Here is a 14,393-nt window from a genome sequence, read left to right as displayed (position 1 = left end):
TCCCGCCCCCGGGTCCCCGGGGGTGCCGGGAACAGTCGTTCCCCGTCATTGGGGCAGGAGGCGGGGCCCGCGCCGTATAAGAAGGGACCGAGCGGGCGTTTCACTCCCAGGTCCTGAGACGCCTTGTCCCATCCCCGCCTCCTAGCGCTGCTCACGGCGTGACCGGAGCCCGGATCGGCCCCCTCGGGGAGGAGACGGCGGGGCTACAGCGGCAGCGCCGGTGTCACCGACCAGCAGCAGTGCCAGCGGTGCGAGCAGCGGCAGCAGCAGCAGCAGCAGCCCCGCTCCCACCTGCCCGTGACAGAGGCTGGAGCTGCGACCGTCGCGGAGCGGCGTTTGGTGCCCGCGCTCCGGAGCCCCCGCGCCGCGGCCGTGCGGTGCCGCGTCCCGCTCGCCGATGAGCGCCGCCGCTCTCTACAGCCTGGACTCCCCGGCATGTTATAAGAGCTGGTGCCTGGAGCCCGCCAACTTCTACGACGCCAAGGTGGGCAGCGGCGGCGGGCCGGGTCCCGCCTGCAAGCAGGGTGCCCGTGGCGGCTGCGGGATGAGCGGCGAGGAGGCGGGGGGCGGCGTGGGGGGCAGCGGCACCAACCTGGCGGAGCTGAGCGCCGCCGCCCCGGCCATGTACGAGGACGAGAGCGCCATCGACTTTAGCTCCTACATTGACTCCATGTCTGCCGTGCCCAACCTGGAGCTCTGCAACGACGAGCTCTTCGCCGACCTCTTCAACAGCAACCACAAGCCCGAGCGGGGCGGGGAATACGGCGAGTACTTGCCACCGGGCGGCGGCGCCGGCCGCGACCCCGCCAAGGACCTCGGCGCTGCCATGACCACCCTGCTGGGCTCCGAGCCCCGCACCGCCTCCTCCTCCTCCTCCTCCTCTTCCTCCTCCTCTTTCTCCTCCCGCGGCGCTCTGAAGCAGGAGCCGGACTGGAGCGACAGCGACCTCTCCTCCTCGCTGCTGCCCTCGCAAATCGCCACCTGCGCCCAGACCATCATGAACCTGAGCGGGCAGCCCACGCCGCCCACGTCCCCCGAGCCGCCGGGCAGCAGCTCCCCCTCCAGCTGCAGCACCCGCTCGCCGGGCCCCGCCGCTGTCGCCGTGCCCGGGCCGGCGCAGGGCGTCCCGCCGCCCGCCGCCGCCGGGGGCAAGGAGCGGGGCGGCAAGAAGTGCGTGGACAGGTTTAGCCCCGAGTACCGGCAGCGCCGGGAGCGCAACAACATCGCCGTGCGCAAGAGCCGCGACAAGGCGAAGCGACGCAACCAGGAGATGCAGCAAAAGCTGCTGGAGCTTTCGGCCGAGAACGAGAAGCTGCACAAGAAGATCGAGCAGCTCACCCGGGACTTGACCAGCCTCCGGCACTTCTTCAAGCAGCTGCCCAGCGCCTCCTTCCTTCAGCCCGGCTCGGGCACCGACTGCCGGTAACCGGGGGGGAGCGGGACGGAGAGACGGACTCCGGGAGACGGTGGATAAATACCTCAGAGGGCCGTGCCGAGCCTTGCCGGGCCGTGCCGCGGCGCCCCGGGCCGGGCCGGGCGCGGCAGGAGGCGCGGAGCCGCGGCGGGACCTGCCGGCCCGCGGCCGAGCTCGGAATGTGGCAGCGACGTGGAGCGATGCCTGGGTCTTTCACCACGAAACTTGCGAAAAAGGGAAAAAAAGCTAAATATATTATTTTTTTTTCTTCTCTCCCCTTAAATTATTTTTGTAATGGTAGTTTTCGTCTTTTCTACATTTTACTCATACCGATGCAGCTATGGTACATCTGTTAAAATGATTCAAAATCCCATGTATTTTAGACAGTAGGATGGAAAAAAAAAAAGACTGAGCATGCTCAACCTTTTATATCAATTTTTACAGCATTTCTAAGAATAAAGAAAAGCATTTTAAATCAACCCTGTTCTCGTTTGCTCTGTGTCGTGACAGTAACGGGCTGGCGGCGGGGAAAGCTGCGCTGCCCGGGAGGGGCTGAACACGGGCGGGGAACACGGCGGGGGGGGGGGGGGTCCCAGCAGCCGAGAGGGGAGGTGACGGCAAGTGAGGGGCGCTACGCTATCTCCCAAAGCATCCAGAAAGCGATGCAGGGGTGGGAACAACCGTGAGACCCCTCGGCCGCGGGTTGGAAGTCTGCTCTCCCAAGAGCCACATCGCTGATCCGGGAGTGCTGACTCAGGGTTGCCGTGGCGCTGGTGGGACTGAGCAGCTGCACAGCAAGAGACTGGTCTGTGACCAGGACTCTGCCAGAAATACCGTACTCTAGATCTAAAAAAAAAACCCAAAACCCACAACTATATAGGACTACTAGAACACCATTAAAAGAATACCATTGGTTAAAATTCCTGTTAAAAACTTCCAAGGGGTTTCCATTCCAGATAATGAAAGCTGCACCTACACTAACGCGTTCCAGAGCTGGGACCAGCTGTAGTGAGTCCCAGGGGTGTTGATGCACCCTCAGGCTTCAGCCCACTGTAGGAGCTGGGCACTTTCACTGATCCCGGCTAGTGAAAGTGAGAGTGGGCAACCACTGCTCATCACTTTGTGAGTGATCACAAAGACTTTCACTGATCCCTGCTAGTGACAGTGAGAGCAGCAACGCTGCTGCTCCTCGCTGAGTGAGTGAACAGATCGCAGAAGATCGGGCAACTTGTCTAAATGTTGGTAGTGCAGTGTTCAGAGCACCTACAGCATCTATAGGGCACTGGCAGAAAAATGGCCTGACACGACACACACCTCCAGCTTTCTCAGAGACTCAAGTCTTAAACGGTTTTGAAGGGGCAACCCCAGTCTCGAGTACAGACCAGTATCCTCTACACATGAATGGGCTGCAATCTCCTTTTTCCTTACAGGGAGGCAGGTAGGAGACTGAAATGCTTGGAAGAGGGGAGGAAAAAGGGGGAATTCAAAAGCTGGGTCATTCCTTTCGTAATCGTGACATCCATAAGACTTTTCACTATTGGCCTGAGCCGCAGAAATGACCAGTGCGACAAGTTTGCTGTTCCTTTTCTGCTGCTTAATCACATATGGGACTTGTGCAAAACCACTCGTTCCTCCTCTGACCTGCAAGGGGCTTTTAAATACTGGGGGGGGGGGGGAACCATCCAGTCTCTAATTCTTATATTAAATCTCGCAATGCACACTCAGAGGAAGATTTTTGGCATTTATCTGATCTCTAGTCTCCACGGTCTGGCTGAGGATAGTTGTGTGGCCTACAACGCAGTTTGCTCCTTACCCGTAAAAGAAACCATAATGAAACACCTGCTTTGTGGGAAGCTACAGATAACACACTACTTCTATGCTGAGAGACCAATTAGCTGTAAAACATTAACTTTATATGTGGTTGACTTCAAAATATAAGCTTTATTCAAGTCTCTGTCTTTATAACAACTGTTGCAAGGTGATAACAACTCAGAATTCGCACATCACACAGGTCTGGAATCCACTGATAAAACTCAGCTTAGACCAACATTTGCTGCCCACAGCAAGGTATTTATTTCAAAAATATCAGTAAAGTATTTTCCATTGACATGTAATAAATACAGTATTTTTTTAAAAAAATTCACAACCATTCAAAATTCAAAACTTCCAGAACAAGATGTTTTACATTACATAACAGCAAACACGACAAAGAACTGTATTCTTAAGATTCTGCACTGATCAGAAAGAGTTCAGAAAGTTGAACAATATATGGATATTTTTTCAGTGTTAGCACAATGTGCTTTATAAATCACAGTTTTAATAAACTATCTTAATGCTTATCACACTTGCATTATACATTATCTGTGGCACTGGTTAACAGATAATCACATTACAAAGTCCACAGATGCTATAATAGCTGACTAGAGTTCAACTCTGTCTTGCTGCAGCTTCCAGAAGAACAATTTCCTCCAGTGCAACACAGTTGGGATGACTGGCTACAGAGTGGACGTAGCAGTTCAATAACCCCACCTCCTTTCCCAGCACGCTCTGCATCTCGTAAGTCTGCAGGAATAAAAGCATGGTAAGTAAAACAAACAGTGCTGGACATTCTGTTCTAGGCAGCGTTCAGCTGGGAAGATGCAGCATGCAAGATCCTCTTCCAACAGACAATTTTTTTAACGACTCGAAAAGTGCATTAGAACTAATGGAAAGAATGAATACATTAGATTTTCAATAATTAGATCACACTCTTGCCTAAATTGCTGCTTCTCTAACAGGCTTTAAAAATGAGCTGTTTAAAAACCAAAAATGTTCCTGTGACTTTAAACTCAGTTTTGCTGAAGCAGAACCTACACATGCTCCCTTTATCTGCCTTTCTGATACTTGCAGGACTTCACATGTGCTGGCAATGCATATATCCATACTATATATTGATTAGCTGTGCTCACTGATCCACTAAAGGAAAAAACATTTTGTAACCCTTCTTACTCTCCTCCCTCTCCCCCTTTTAACTTTTTGTTGTTCATGCATTACCATCACCAGCACCTACACAGTCCCTCCTGTTTCATGATCCGACTGGCATTTCACCTGTGAGTTGCGCCTGAGCAAATTTGTAGAGGCTGTATTCTGCGTGGAGGAGAGGGATGCAAGGCTGGCATGGCTTCACTAAGATGAGACAGTGCATTAACACAAGAACAGGTAACACTCACAGCTGATATTTCACTTGTGAGGGTATCTCAGACGGCAGGTTCACATCCATTCTTTCCTTAATGGGCCTTGCCTGTGACCAGCCTCTGGCTGTGCCCCTGCCTTCATCTGTGCTGTGCTTCTGTACAGGTATGTGATACCCATGGCTTTGCCTGGTTCAAGGTATAAACAACCTTTCTCCTTTTTATTTTCCTAGATTATTTTTACCCCAGACCGGTTCTGCAGTCCAGTTCACCGTGCAGCTGCACAAACAACTCTACTGGTGTTACAGAAGGGCTGCCACAAGGTGAGGAACAAGAGGCCAGGGCTGGTGACAGCTAAAACCAACCTCCCTGCCAAAAGAACTGATTACAAAGCTACACCCTTAGAAACTTTAGCAGCACTGGCAACAAAATGCCACCTCAAGTACTATTTCTTGTGACTAATCTTTATCCCTGTGTTTCAGTAAGGGAAGAAAAAAATCTGAGTTGCCAGACTTCTAAATACTGGCATTACACACATTGAAACATGAACAAGAGGTTGTTTGAATTCTAATAACTCAAAAAAGAACTATGTTTTGCCAGACACATCTTGTAAAACTCAGCAAGACTTAACTGCTATTAAAGGAGCAAACACATTTTGGAAGTTTCTTGTATCTCTTTGCTTAAATGAAATATACACCCTCCAGCGTAAAAAAAAAAAAATTAATTCAGAGTAACTTTCCACTTTAAATATTTTCCACAAATCCCACTAAAACCATGGAGCATGTAATAGGAAAATGCTGGAAAACTTGTAAGACAGGGAGAGCAAACTGACCCTAATGCATATCACCTAACTGAAGGTATTTAACTCAGATGATTAAACAAGACAACAAACCGACCTTTACTCCCTTCCACGTGCAAGGGAGAGGGAAAATCTTAGCTGGACTTAATGACTCTCTGAAGGTGCTGCTCCATTGCTGCTGCCCATCCAGCAGCCAATGCCAGCCAGGCACCTACCAGGTGCCTCCCTCACCCACAATAAATCTGGGTCACTGTGCCAAGTGTCAGGGTTCTTCTGATATCTCAGATTAAAGGAATAATCATGATTACATAAAGTGTACTTTAGCCCATGGATCTCCACATCTTACGTGTGGTTCATTCATACAATTATAAAGTAACATCTTGCACGCATTTTGCAAATTCTTCTACTGCTTCCACCTGCCTGTACTTTCAGTGTTGTGCTGTTACAAAGTGGTTGTGGTTTATAAGATTTAGAAGACCAGACCCAAAAGGTGGGATGCTTGGAGGGTATCTTTTCTGTCTTTGGATGCTCAGCCAGAGAACAGAGTAAAGTCCAGCACTGCCCATGGCAGCTCTGAGTGCCTGGACACGGTGCTGTTTGCAGGTAGCTCTGCAGATCCACAGCTGAGCTGAAGCCACGCAGCCCATCTGCAGCATCCCCCTTCTGAAAAGGAGAGTGTGAGTCTGATGAGATGGAGGGCAGCCATCTGGAAGGTGGGATTGCCAAAGGGCACAGCCCACTCAAATCACAGGCTGGACATGGGAAAAAAAATCATTTCACTTGTAGTGAAATCTTCTATCACTCCTAGTGCAGTTCTGAACTGCCTGGAAAGTCAGAATCTCCATCACTGAAGATTTTCAAGACCCTGCCAACAAAGGTCATGGCTGACCTGCCAACATATTGGTACTCTGCCTTGACATTAAGTTCTGTAGTTTAACTTTCTTTGGACAGCATTCATTATACCTACCCCATCCTCACTGGCAGAGGACATCAGGAGAGAAGAGATTGTCCTTTGCAACAGCTGGAATGAGAAAATTCACAGGTTTTGTTCATGACAAAAATCTGAAGTGTGCAAAGACATTCTGTTTGCAGTCACATAGAATAAAGATTTATCATTTTAATATCAAAAAGTTTTGTTTCTCTGGCCAAGAAAGCAGAGGAGAGGTGACACAAAAGATGTTCAGAATGGAAGTCTAAAAACACGCATTCCTTTTAGACTGTGTAGACTGAGGTTTCCCAAGGCCCAACCTAACAAATCCCTCCATGTGGGCTGTAGAACAGTTTGCAGACCTCAGGGTGAACTCAACGACTGCATTACTTGAGCAAGATCTGGGAACTGGGTTCTTAGCCCAACGAAACAAAAGTTTAGTGTTAGATTAAATCATGGGATAGTCTTACATATTTTGTCTTCGGACAGAACTGTTCATAAAAGTGTGGCATAGAGTACCTATGTGTCCACACATCTGGCCTCACTACACCTGATACACCAACGCTTCTTTCATGCCATACCTTCACTTTTACTGTACTTTGAGATCGGGATGGACAACTCAAGAAGACTTCCAGCTGCATTTTCAAAACTGGTGTTATGACAACTTCAGAGCACTGGCTGCAATATAGCAATTGCCTGAAACACACAAATTAATGATGGAAAAAACATAGAGAAATAGACAAGCCATAAATCAAATCATTTATCAGTCATAGATCAAAAGAAATAAAACCTCAGTTAGTTTATTGTCCAAAATACATTGCTGGTAGACTTTTAGCAACAAAGCCCTGGTAGATACAGTTGATCACAGCAAATAGAGCTCTTCTGTTGGCAGTAACTCTCTCGGAGGACCTAAACTCTTCTGGCAAAAGGATCTTCCTTTTATAATTTCTGGCAGCATAGAGAGGTTGCTATTTATAGTCACCCCACTTAAGCAAATATTAATCTCATAACCTCCTAAAAGTTATGGCAAAAGAAAATTTGTAGTATAGATTTGGCTGAAGTGACTTATTGACTTAGGCCCTCATTCAGCAAACGTTCAATGTTTTCAGTGCACACTTAAGTCATGCACAAAATTAAGCTCGCTATAAGTCCTTCTTGGAAGCACTTCTTAAATAAATATTGATAACTCATTTGTTCTCCAAATGAAGCAAAAGAGTCCTTCACAGGTGAGATACTTTTTAAATTGGACTACACTACTATGTGAACATAGACACATCCTTATCTTTCACATGACAGTATAATACAGGACACCTGGTTCTCATTTTCAGCCTTTTTCCCCCCGAAGGACAAAGCATAAAGGGCAAATCTTCTCATATTTAGGAAAATATTATCTATTACAGTAAGACCAACCCAACTTCTCCTTATGCTCTTTGTAAGCTTTTTCAGTAGAAAGAACACCTTCCTTCCTTCCTTCCTTCCTTCCTTCCTGCCTTCCTTCCTTCCTTCCTTCCTTCCTTCCTTCCTTCCTTCCTTCCTTCCTTCCTTCCTTCCTTCCTTCCTTCCTTCCTTCCTTCCTCCCCCCTCCCTCCCTCCCTCCCTCCCTTCCCCCCTCCCTTCCCCCCTCCCTTCCCCTCCTTCCCCTCCTTTCCTTCCTTCCTCTGACTACTCTTATCCCTTGGGCTTTTATTCCATCAGGTATCTCACACTGCAAGCACAAGCTGGCTAGGCAGCTGCAGGGGAGGCTTTCCAAAAGTATGTCAGCGTGACACAGGTTCAGCATTTCAGGTGGCAACAGGTCCTGTAGGATCAGTCTTCACATTCAGGACAGACATACTGTGAGAATTATTCAACATTCTTTTTAGAAAGGTGACTAATTTAATAGGTCTGAAGTGTAACTCTTTCATACTTAGACAAATTGTAGCAGACACCACAGTCCAGTACAGAAATGAGGTGAATTGGGGGTACACAGATTAACAAGGCAAGACACACAAACACATGTACCTACTTTAAAGGAACTTAAAATTAGACCTGTGGCTTATATATTTATGAAAAGTAATACTATAATGCAGTGGGCTATGAAACCTTTATAAGCAAGACTGTTTTAAAAAAAAGTAATAACTGCAAAATCAAACCATTTCATATCTACTTGTATCTTTCTTAATAAATTAATGTAACCTTGCAGGTTTTATCAGTTCATCAGCAATAAAAATACTACGTCTTAGTTCTAGGAAGGAGCAAAGTGCAGCCTGTGCCTGCAGGAACCATTGCATCACCTGTTATGGCTACATCTACCAAACACCTGGAGTGCTCTGGAGCATGCTGACTCTCACCTGTCCTGGGGACACAGTTCCAACTTTCCATTGCCACATCTGTCGCATGTAGGCCAGGAGAAAGCAGTGCTCTCGTTAACTCCTACAACAGTACCTGCAGAACATGGAATTCTTAAAAAATGCTAATGTTAACCCAGCAAACACAGTCACTCTTTGGCTTCACAGCAGGTTTGAGCCTTTCTGACCCACAGCTTAAGACTTGTCAGAGCAAGATTCAGCTCTTCCAACAATCTCATTCCCTTTCTCCTTCGTCCCTCCAACATGGGATGAAAGTACAGCAGTTTTACATTCTAAAAATACCAAAAGGTAGATAATTGACAATTAACTTTCCAAACAGGCTTGGTTCTTTTGGTTTGGATTTTATTGCTTTTCTGATTTGTTTTTGCTTGTTTGCTTTCTTTCTGGTCCTCTGATGCTTTTTTGGCAGTAAACAGCTATAAAAATCATCAGATCAAATAGCTTGATATTGATATTTAGAAAATACAAACCAATAAGAAGTCTCAATCCCTTTTGAAGACAACAGTGCAGATTAAATTCCATTAACAGGGGAGTTATTCTGCATTTATACTGATTTAACAGAGATTAGACCAGGCTCACAGTCTTAAGTGTGTGCATAAGAAGGGAATGACAAAGATACTTTGGACTAATAAAAAGGGCCTCGCTAGTTTGGGCAAGACAAAATATATTCAGAATTTTATGAGAAGCCAATAAAGAGTGTATTATATTTTATGGTAACAATATGCTGAAATTATGAGCATTATTTATAGAGAAAAATATTCACCTGTAAGAATGAAATTACACTAAAATAAAACCTCATTAGTACAACAGAACTACAGACTAAAAAATCCAGCTTCTATTGAGCAAGAATCTCACAGTTCTATACCACATTCAATAGAAGAAAGCCTTGGAGACTATGGAGCATTTACAGTGTCTGGACTGTGAGACAGTGTGTTAATCCCTTGTTTTTCTGGTTCTCCTGGGGCAAGGAGGGAGCTACACCTAAACAACAAAACTGTAATTTTCTTTGGGAATTCAAAGGACACCGAATCTGAAGATCTGGAAAGTTGTTTCTCAAATACAACATTTATGACTCAATTTCTAAGCATACAACAAAACAGTAAGCACTTCACTGACAGAATAAACAATTCTACTTAACCACTTGGACTCTTAGAGGAATAATTTTGATTCTTCAGTGTTTGTGATAAACTGAGAGTTTCCATGGGTATGTTTCTCTTTAATTATGTGAATGCTTAATGGAGTTAAATCCAGTTGGTGGCCAGTCACCAGTGGTGTTCCCTAAGGCTCAGTATTGGGGCCAGTCCTGTTTAATAGCTTTATCAATAATCTGGATTGAGTTCACCCTCAGTTTGCAGATGACACCAAATTGGGTGGAAGTGTTGGTCTGCTGGAGGGCAGGAAGGCTCTGCAGAGGGATCTGGACAGGCTGGATCTGTGGGCTGAGGCCAGTGATATGAGGTTCAACAAGGCCACGTGCCAGGTCCTGCACCAGGGTCACAACAACCCCAGGCAGCACCACAGGCTGGGGAAGAGTGGCTGGAAAGTGACCCAATGGAAAAGGACCTGAGGACGCTGGTTGACAGTGGCTGAACATGAGCAGGTGTGTGCCCAGGTGGCCAAAAAGGCCAATGGCATCCTGGCCTGTATCAGCAGTAGTGTGGCCAGCAGGACAAAGAAAGGAATCATCCCCCTGTACTCGGCACTGGTGGGGCCACATCTTGAGGGCTGTGCCCAGTTCTGGGCCCCTCACTCCAGTAAAGACATTGAGGTGCTGCAGCAGGCCCAGAGAAGAGCAATGGAGCTGATGAAGGGGAGCTGGGTTCTTCAGCCTGGAAAAAAGGAGGCTCAGACTTTCTTGCTCTCTACAACTGCCTGAAAGGAGTTTGTAACCATGCAGGGGTCAACCTCTTCTCCCAGGTAACAAGTGACAGGATGAGAGGAAATGGCCTAAAGTCATGCCAAGAGAGGTTTAGATTGGATATTAGAAAGAATTTCTTCACTGAAAGGGTGGTCAAGCATTGGAACAGCTGCCCAGGGAGTGGGCACAGAGGGAGTCCCCAATCCTGGAGGTATTTAAAAGATGTGCAGATGTGGCACTTGGGGACATGGTTTAGTGGTGGACTTGGCAGTGCTGGATTAACAGACTCGATGGCCTTAAAGATCCTTTCCAACCTAAATGATTCTATGATTCTTGTTTATCAAAAAGCTACCAATTAGCTTGCTGAGTGTGCTTTCTTCTTCATTAAAAAATAATTTAAAAACCAAAACAAATCCCCCTTATCTCTAAGACTTTTCACTTTCTCCCAGTTGTGTGCCATATTCCAACTGCAAGATGCCAGTGCCCGAGTAATGAAAGTCCATTTGAAGAAAATCAATCAGGATCATATGGATGAGATTATGTCCAGCCAAGAAGATAATTTTGATGACAATGTAGAGTTCCCTTGAGAAAACCACCAGACATCACTGAAGTCAGAACAACTCAAAGTCAGAACAGGTGTAATAATCTAGTGACAGTCTTGTGCACCCCATACACAAAGTGATTTCTCGAGTTTAAGCTGCTGAACTGCTGCACATCTTTTTCAAGACTCTAGATTTTGCTTGACATGCAAAAACCTTTTGGATATCGACCCAAGATCCTTCTTTTAAATGAAAATGATCATAGCCAAGATTTGATTTTTACCTCTAGTCTATTTTTAAGGGTTGTGGCTGGTGTCATTAAGAAGAGATTGACAATAGGACAACACCTGGAAAAACATGTCTCCCATGTGGAATGCAAAGGAACACTCCAGCTGAAACATTAAAAAACAGAGGTGTTGTTTTGGACTTTTTTCCCCTGGTCAGTTACCCTGATTAATGGGACACAAAAGGCAAAAATTCAATCAAAAAAGGAAACCTAGGTAAACTGACTGAACCCATTTTAGTCCCACTATTAAGCAGAACACTGAAAAAACCCCACACCCAAGTAAAGGCTTAAATATGAAAACATCCAACATCAGAATTCAATCACCGTTGGTGAGTCATATACTAAGCAAATATCATTAATCAAGTAATATTCCCACGTATCATGTGGTATAGACTAAGTAGAATTTGCTCAAAGCATGATTAAGAGGAAAAACAGTTCTGTGCCATATGAGCTGCCAACATTTCAGTCATCCTGACTGCTACTATAGAGCAAAAAGAGGTTAGGAATTACCTTGAAATGCATAGTGATAACAAAACAAATCTATTAACCCTAAGATCACAGGTGAAAACCACAGATTCATCTTGCAATGAAGAATAAACTTTTCATTAGAAAGCAATCACAGGTTTTCACTCATCTGTTGAAGAGCAACACACTCCATTATCCCAGAGCTAGTACAACTGGACATCCCCGAAACAAGGATTTCTGACAAACTCATTGCATCTGCTTGGACTGGAACACTGTCTACTTTGATAGGGAAGGAACCTCTGAAGAACATCCAGTCCAGAGTTGTACCAAGTTGTTCAGGGCTCAGCTTTAAGGAGGAGCTTGGACCGGAGGAATTTCAGAGGTTCCTTCCAAAGGAGCAGGAAAGCACCTGCTCTTGAAGAAGGAGTAGAGAAAGTCTTTGCAGCCTCTGTGTTAGGTGGGAGGATGCCAATGTGCAACATACATAGGTGAGCAAAAGTACAGGAAGTGAAAGGATGCACAAAGAAAAAGAATGAATGAGGTAATACTGCTTCCCAGTGAAAGCCAGACTAACAACTCTCTGACTTAGGAGATAAGAGACAGTGACTGAACTTTAAAGATGTTACATCTCCCTCCATGCGTTACTCCACCAAAACTATATTCTCCCACCAACAAAGTAGGGTCAATGCTATTAGTTTCATTACTTCAGCAGAAAGATGTAGGCACTAACTAACTGAAATTTAAAACAGTGAATATATGTCTTGAATGCTATTAAATTATTTCAGTACACACCAAAGTGAGAGTTGTCATACATGTACTGCAGCAGCATAGGTATAAAGAAAATATTTTATATTCTATGTTGGTATTCAGGTATGGGAACATAGTGATAACAGCCACCCAGAACAAATTCCAGATTAAACAAGACAAGGTTGTAGGATTAATTTCTTTTTGTCATTCTTCTTTCTGTAATACAGGACAGGCAAAGCATGACATCTCCCATGTGTGTAAAGTAAGTACTTGTTTACACAACAGATCAGAAAGGTGTACTTTCTTTGCTCTGCTGGAAGAAAGGACAGAGAAATATTTCCTTTATCCTACTATGCACACTGTCAACAAGAAAAAAAAGACAGGCACTTCTCATAAAATTAACAGCAGAGAAGTGACAATCCTTAGCATAACTACTGGAGAGGTTAAAAAAAAAAGTCAAAAAGTATTTCACACCCAGTGACAGAAATATCTTTCAAGTAGATGTATCAATGCAAGATGTCCATAACAACCAAGGCTTTGAGTGAAGTGCCTCTAGTTGTGCTTGGTTTTCATTATGCACTGTTCAACATTTGTCACTGCAAGGTGCTCAGTAATCAATCACAGAGGCATTGCTAAGTTGTGGCTCTACCATAGCAGCAGGTATGTTTAGTAAAGGCTTTGCTTGGTTTCAAACTGTCTTCCCAGTCCATCATATTATAGCTGAAGAATTAATCTGAAAACCACTATTTGTTGTAATTTTAAAGTCAATTTCAAATGCTCCAGTGAATACTCGAAGGTGTAAATGCAAAACTGTATCAAGAATTTTCTACAAGGGCTACTGGAATAATAGGAGTTAATTTAAGGAAGGAAATAGCCTTTAAGAGTTGTTGGGCTTTTAAGGACTTTTTCCTACAGGCACTGTACAACTGGAGGTTTAAGAAGCTGTCTGGACAAAGCATTAGAAAATACACAGTAGAAAATGTTTCTGCATGATTTGGAAACACTAGAAAATATGTAGTAAGAAATGTTTCTGCATGGTTAGTGGTAAGACCAAGATATTAGACAAAGCTATGATCCAAAGTGGTTGGTGAGCAAATACTGGCCACATTATGCTAATTTACTATGGTAAAATAATAAATTCTCCTACTGCAGCAAAGCTCCAGGGAAATCAGTCACTAACCCCTACCATTCAAGATCTGGGTAACGTATCTTATCCATCTGCCTAAAAAATATTGGTATAACTCACTGTTGCCAACATCAACAAGGCTGGTGTGAACAGAAGGCTCCTGAAAGAAGACAGTGAAGGAAGGAATATAATGAAACAGACTGTGCACTAAACATTTATTCTGGGGTATGAGTGAGTGGGAGCAGAGCTTCGCCAGCAAAAGGCAAACAGAGCCCACAAAGAAGCACACAATTTTAAATATCCTAAGGAACCACAGCAAAGCCATGCTTTTTTTTATCTCTCCACACTGTTTGTGCAAGAAATCAATACAAAGACACAAAAGACTAAAATGAGCACAAATAATTAACCGCATTCATTTCAGGCAAGGCCATACAAACCTCTCAGAGCACAAATGGAGTTGGCCTCTGTTGTAGAATCCAGCTCATCGAGTCTGACAGGGCCAGTCAGCTTACTGAGGTCAGCACCAGCAGCCAAGCACAAAAGAGGCTTTTGTAACAAGAGAACAGTACGTTCAACACAAATAATCCTACCTGCCAAAAAAGACATTTCAACTCAGTACAGTAACAAGGAAAAAGGTGACCACGTTAATTGTCACGGCCAATAAAGACAACAATCTCTGCCAGCTACCAAACAGATGAATAGACTGCATCAGG

General features: G+C 45.0%; 2 protein-coding genes and 1 long non-coding RNA gene across 5 annotated transcripts in view; 2 read left to right on the top strand and 1 right to left on the bottom strand.

Annotated features, from left to right (window-relative positions):
* Positions 1-112: 112 nt before the first annotated feature.
* Positions 113-1,893, top strand: CEBPD (CCAAT enhancer binding protein delta). Its single transcript, XM_032124851.1, has one exon. It carries the CDS (start codon positions 398-400, stop codon positions 1,424-1,426), a length of 1,029 nt encoding a protein of 342 aa, XP_031980742.1. The 5' UTR covers positions 113-397; the 3' UTR covers positions 1,427-1,893.
* A 1,442-nt stretch (positions 1,894-3,335) lies between these two features.
* SPIDR (scaffold protein involved in DNA repair) overlaps positions 3,336-14,393 on the bottom strand; it is a 195,776-nt gene continuing 184,718 nt past the window's right edge. For all 3 annotated transcript variants that reach the window (XM_032124810.1, XM_032124820.1, XM_032124828.1), the window contains 5 exons: positions 14,118-14,270; positions 8,642-8,735; positions 6,893-7,007; positions 6,351-6,404; positions 3,336-3,976 (listed from right to left, as the gene is read on the bottom strand). In XM_032124810.1, coding sequence (XP_031980701.1) covers positions 3,842-3,976; positions 6,351-6,404; positions 6,893-7,007; positions 8,642-8,735; positions 14,118-14,270 — 551 coding nt within the window. In that variant the 3' untranslated portion in view covers positions 3,336-3,841. The remainder of the gene's footprint in view (positions 3,977-6,350; positions 6,405-6,892; positions 7,008-8,641; positions 8,736-14,117; positions 14,271-14,393) is intronic.
* Positions 3,907-8,617, top strand: LOC116451403. The gene is made up of 3 exons (XR_004243188.1): positions 3,907-3,995; positions 4,818-4,907; positions 8,534-8,617. It is a non-coding gene; the product is annotated as an uncharacterized LOC116451403 (long non-coding RNA).

The sequence above is a fragment of the Corvus moneduloides genome, chromosome 1 (assembly GCF_009650955.1).
Source record: "Corvus moneduloides isolate bCorMon1 chromosome 1, bCorMon1.pri, whole genome shotgun sequence".
Taxonomy (NCBI): domain Eukaryota; kingdom Metazoa; phylum Chordata; class Aves; order Passeriformes; family Corvidae; genus Corvus; species Corvus moneduloides.
The sequence above is the reverse complement of the archived record's forward strand: the minus strand, read 5'-3'. Positions and strand labels throughout refer to the sequence as shown.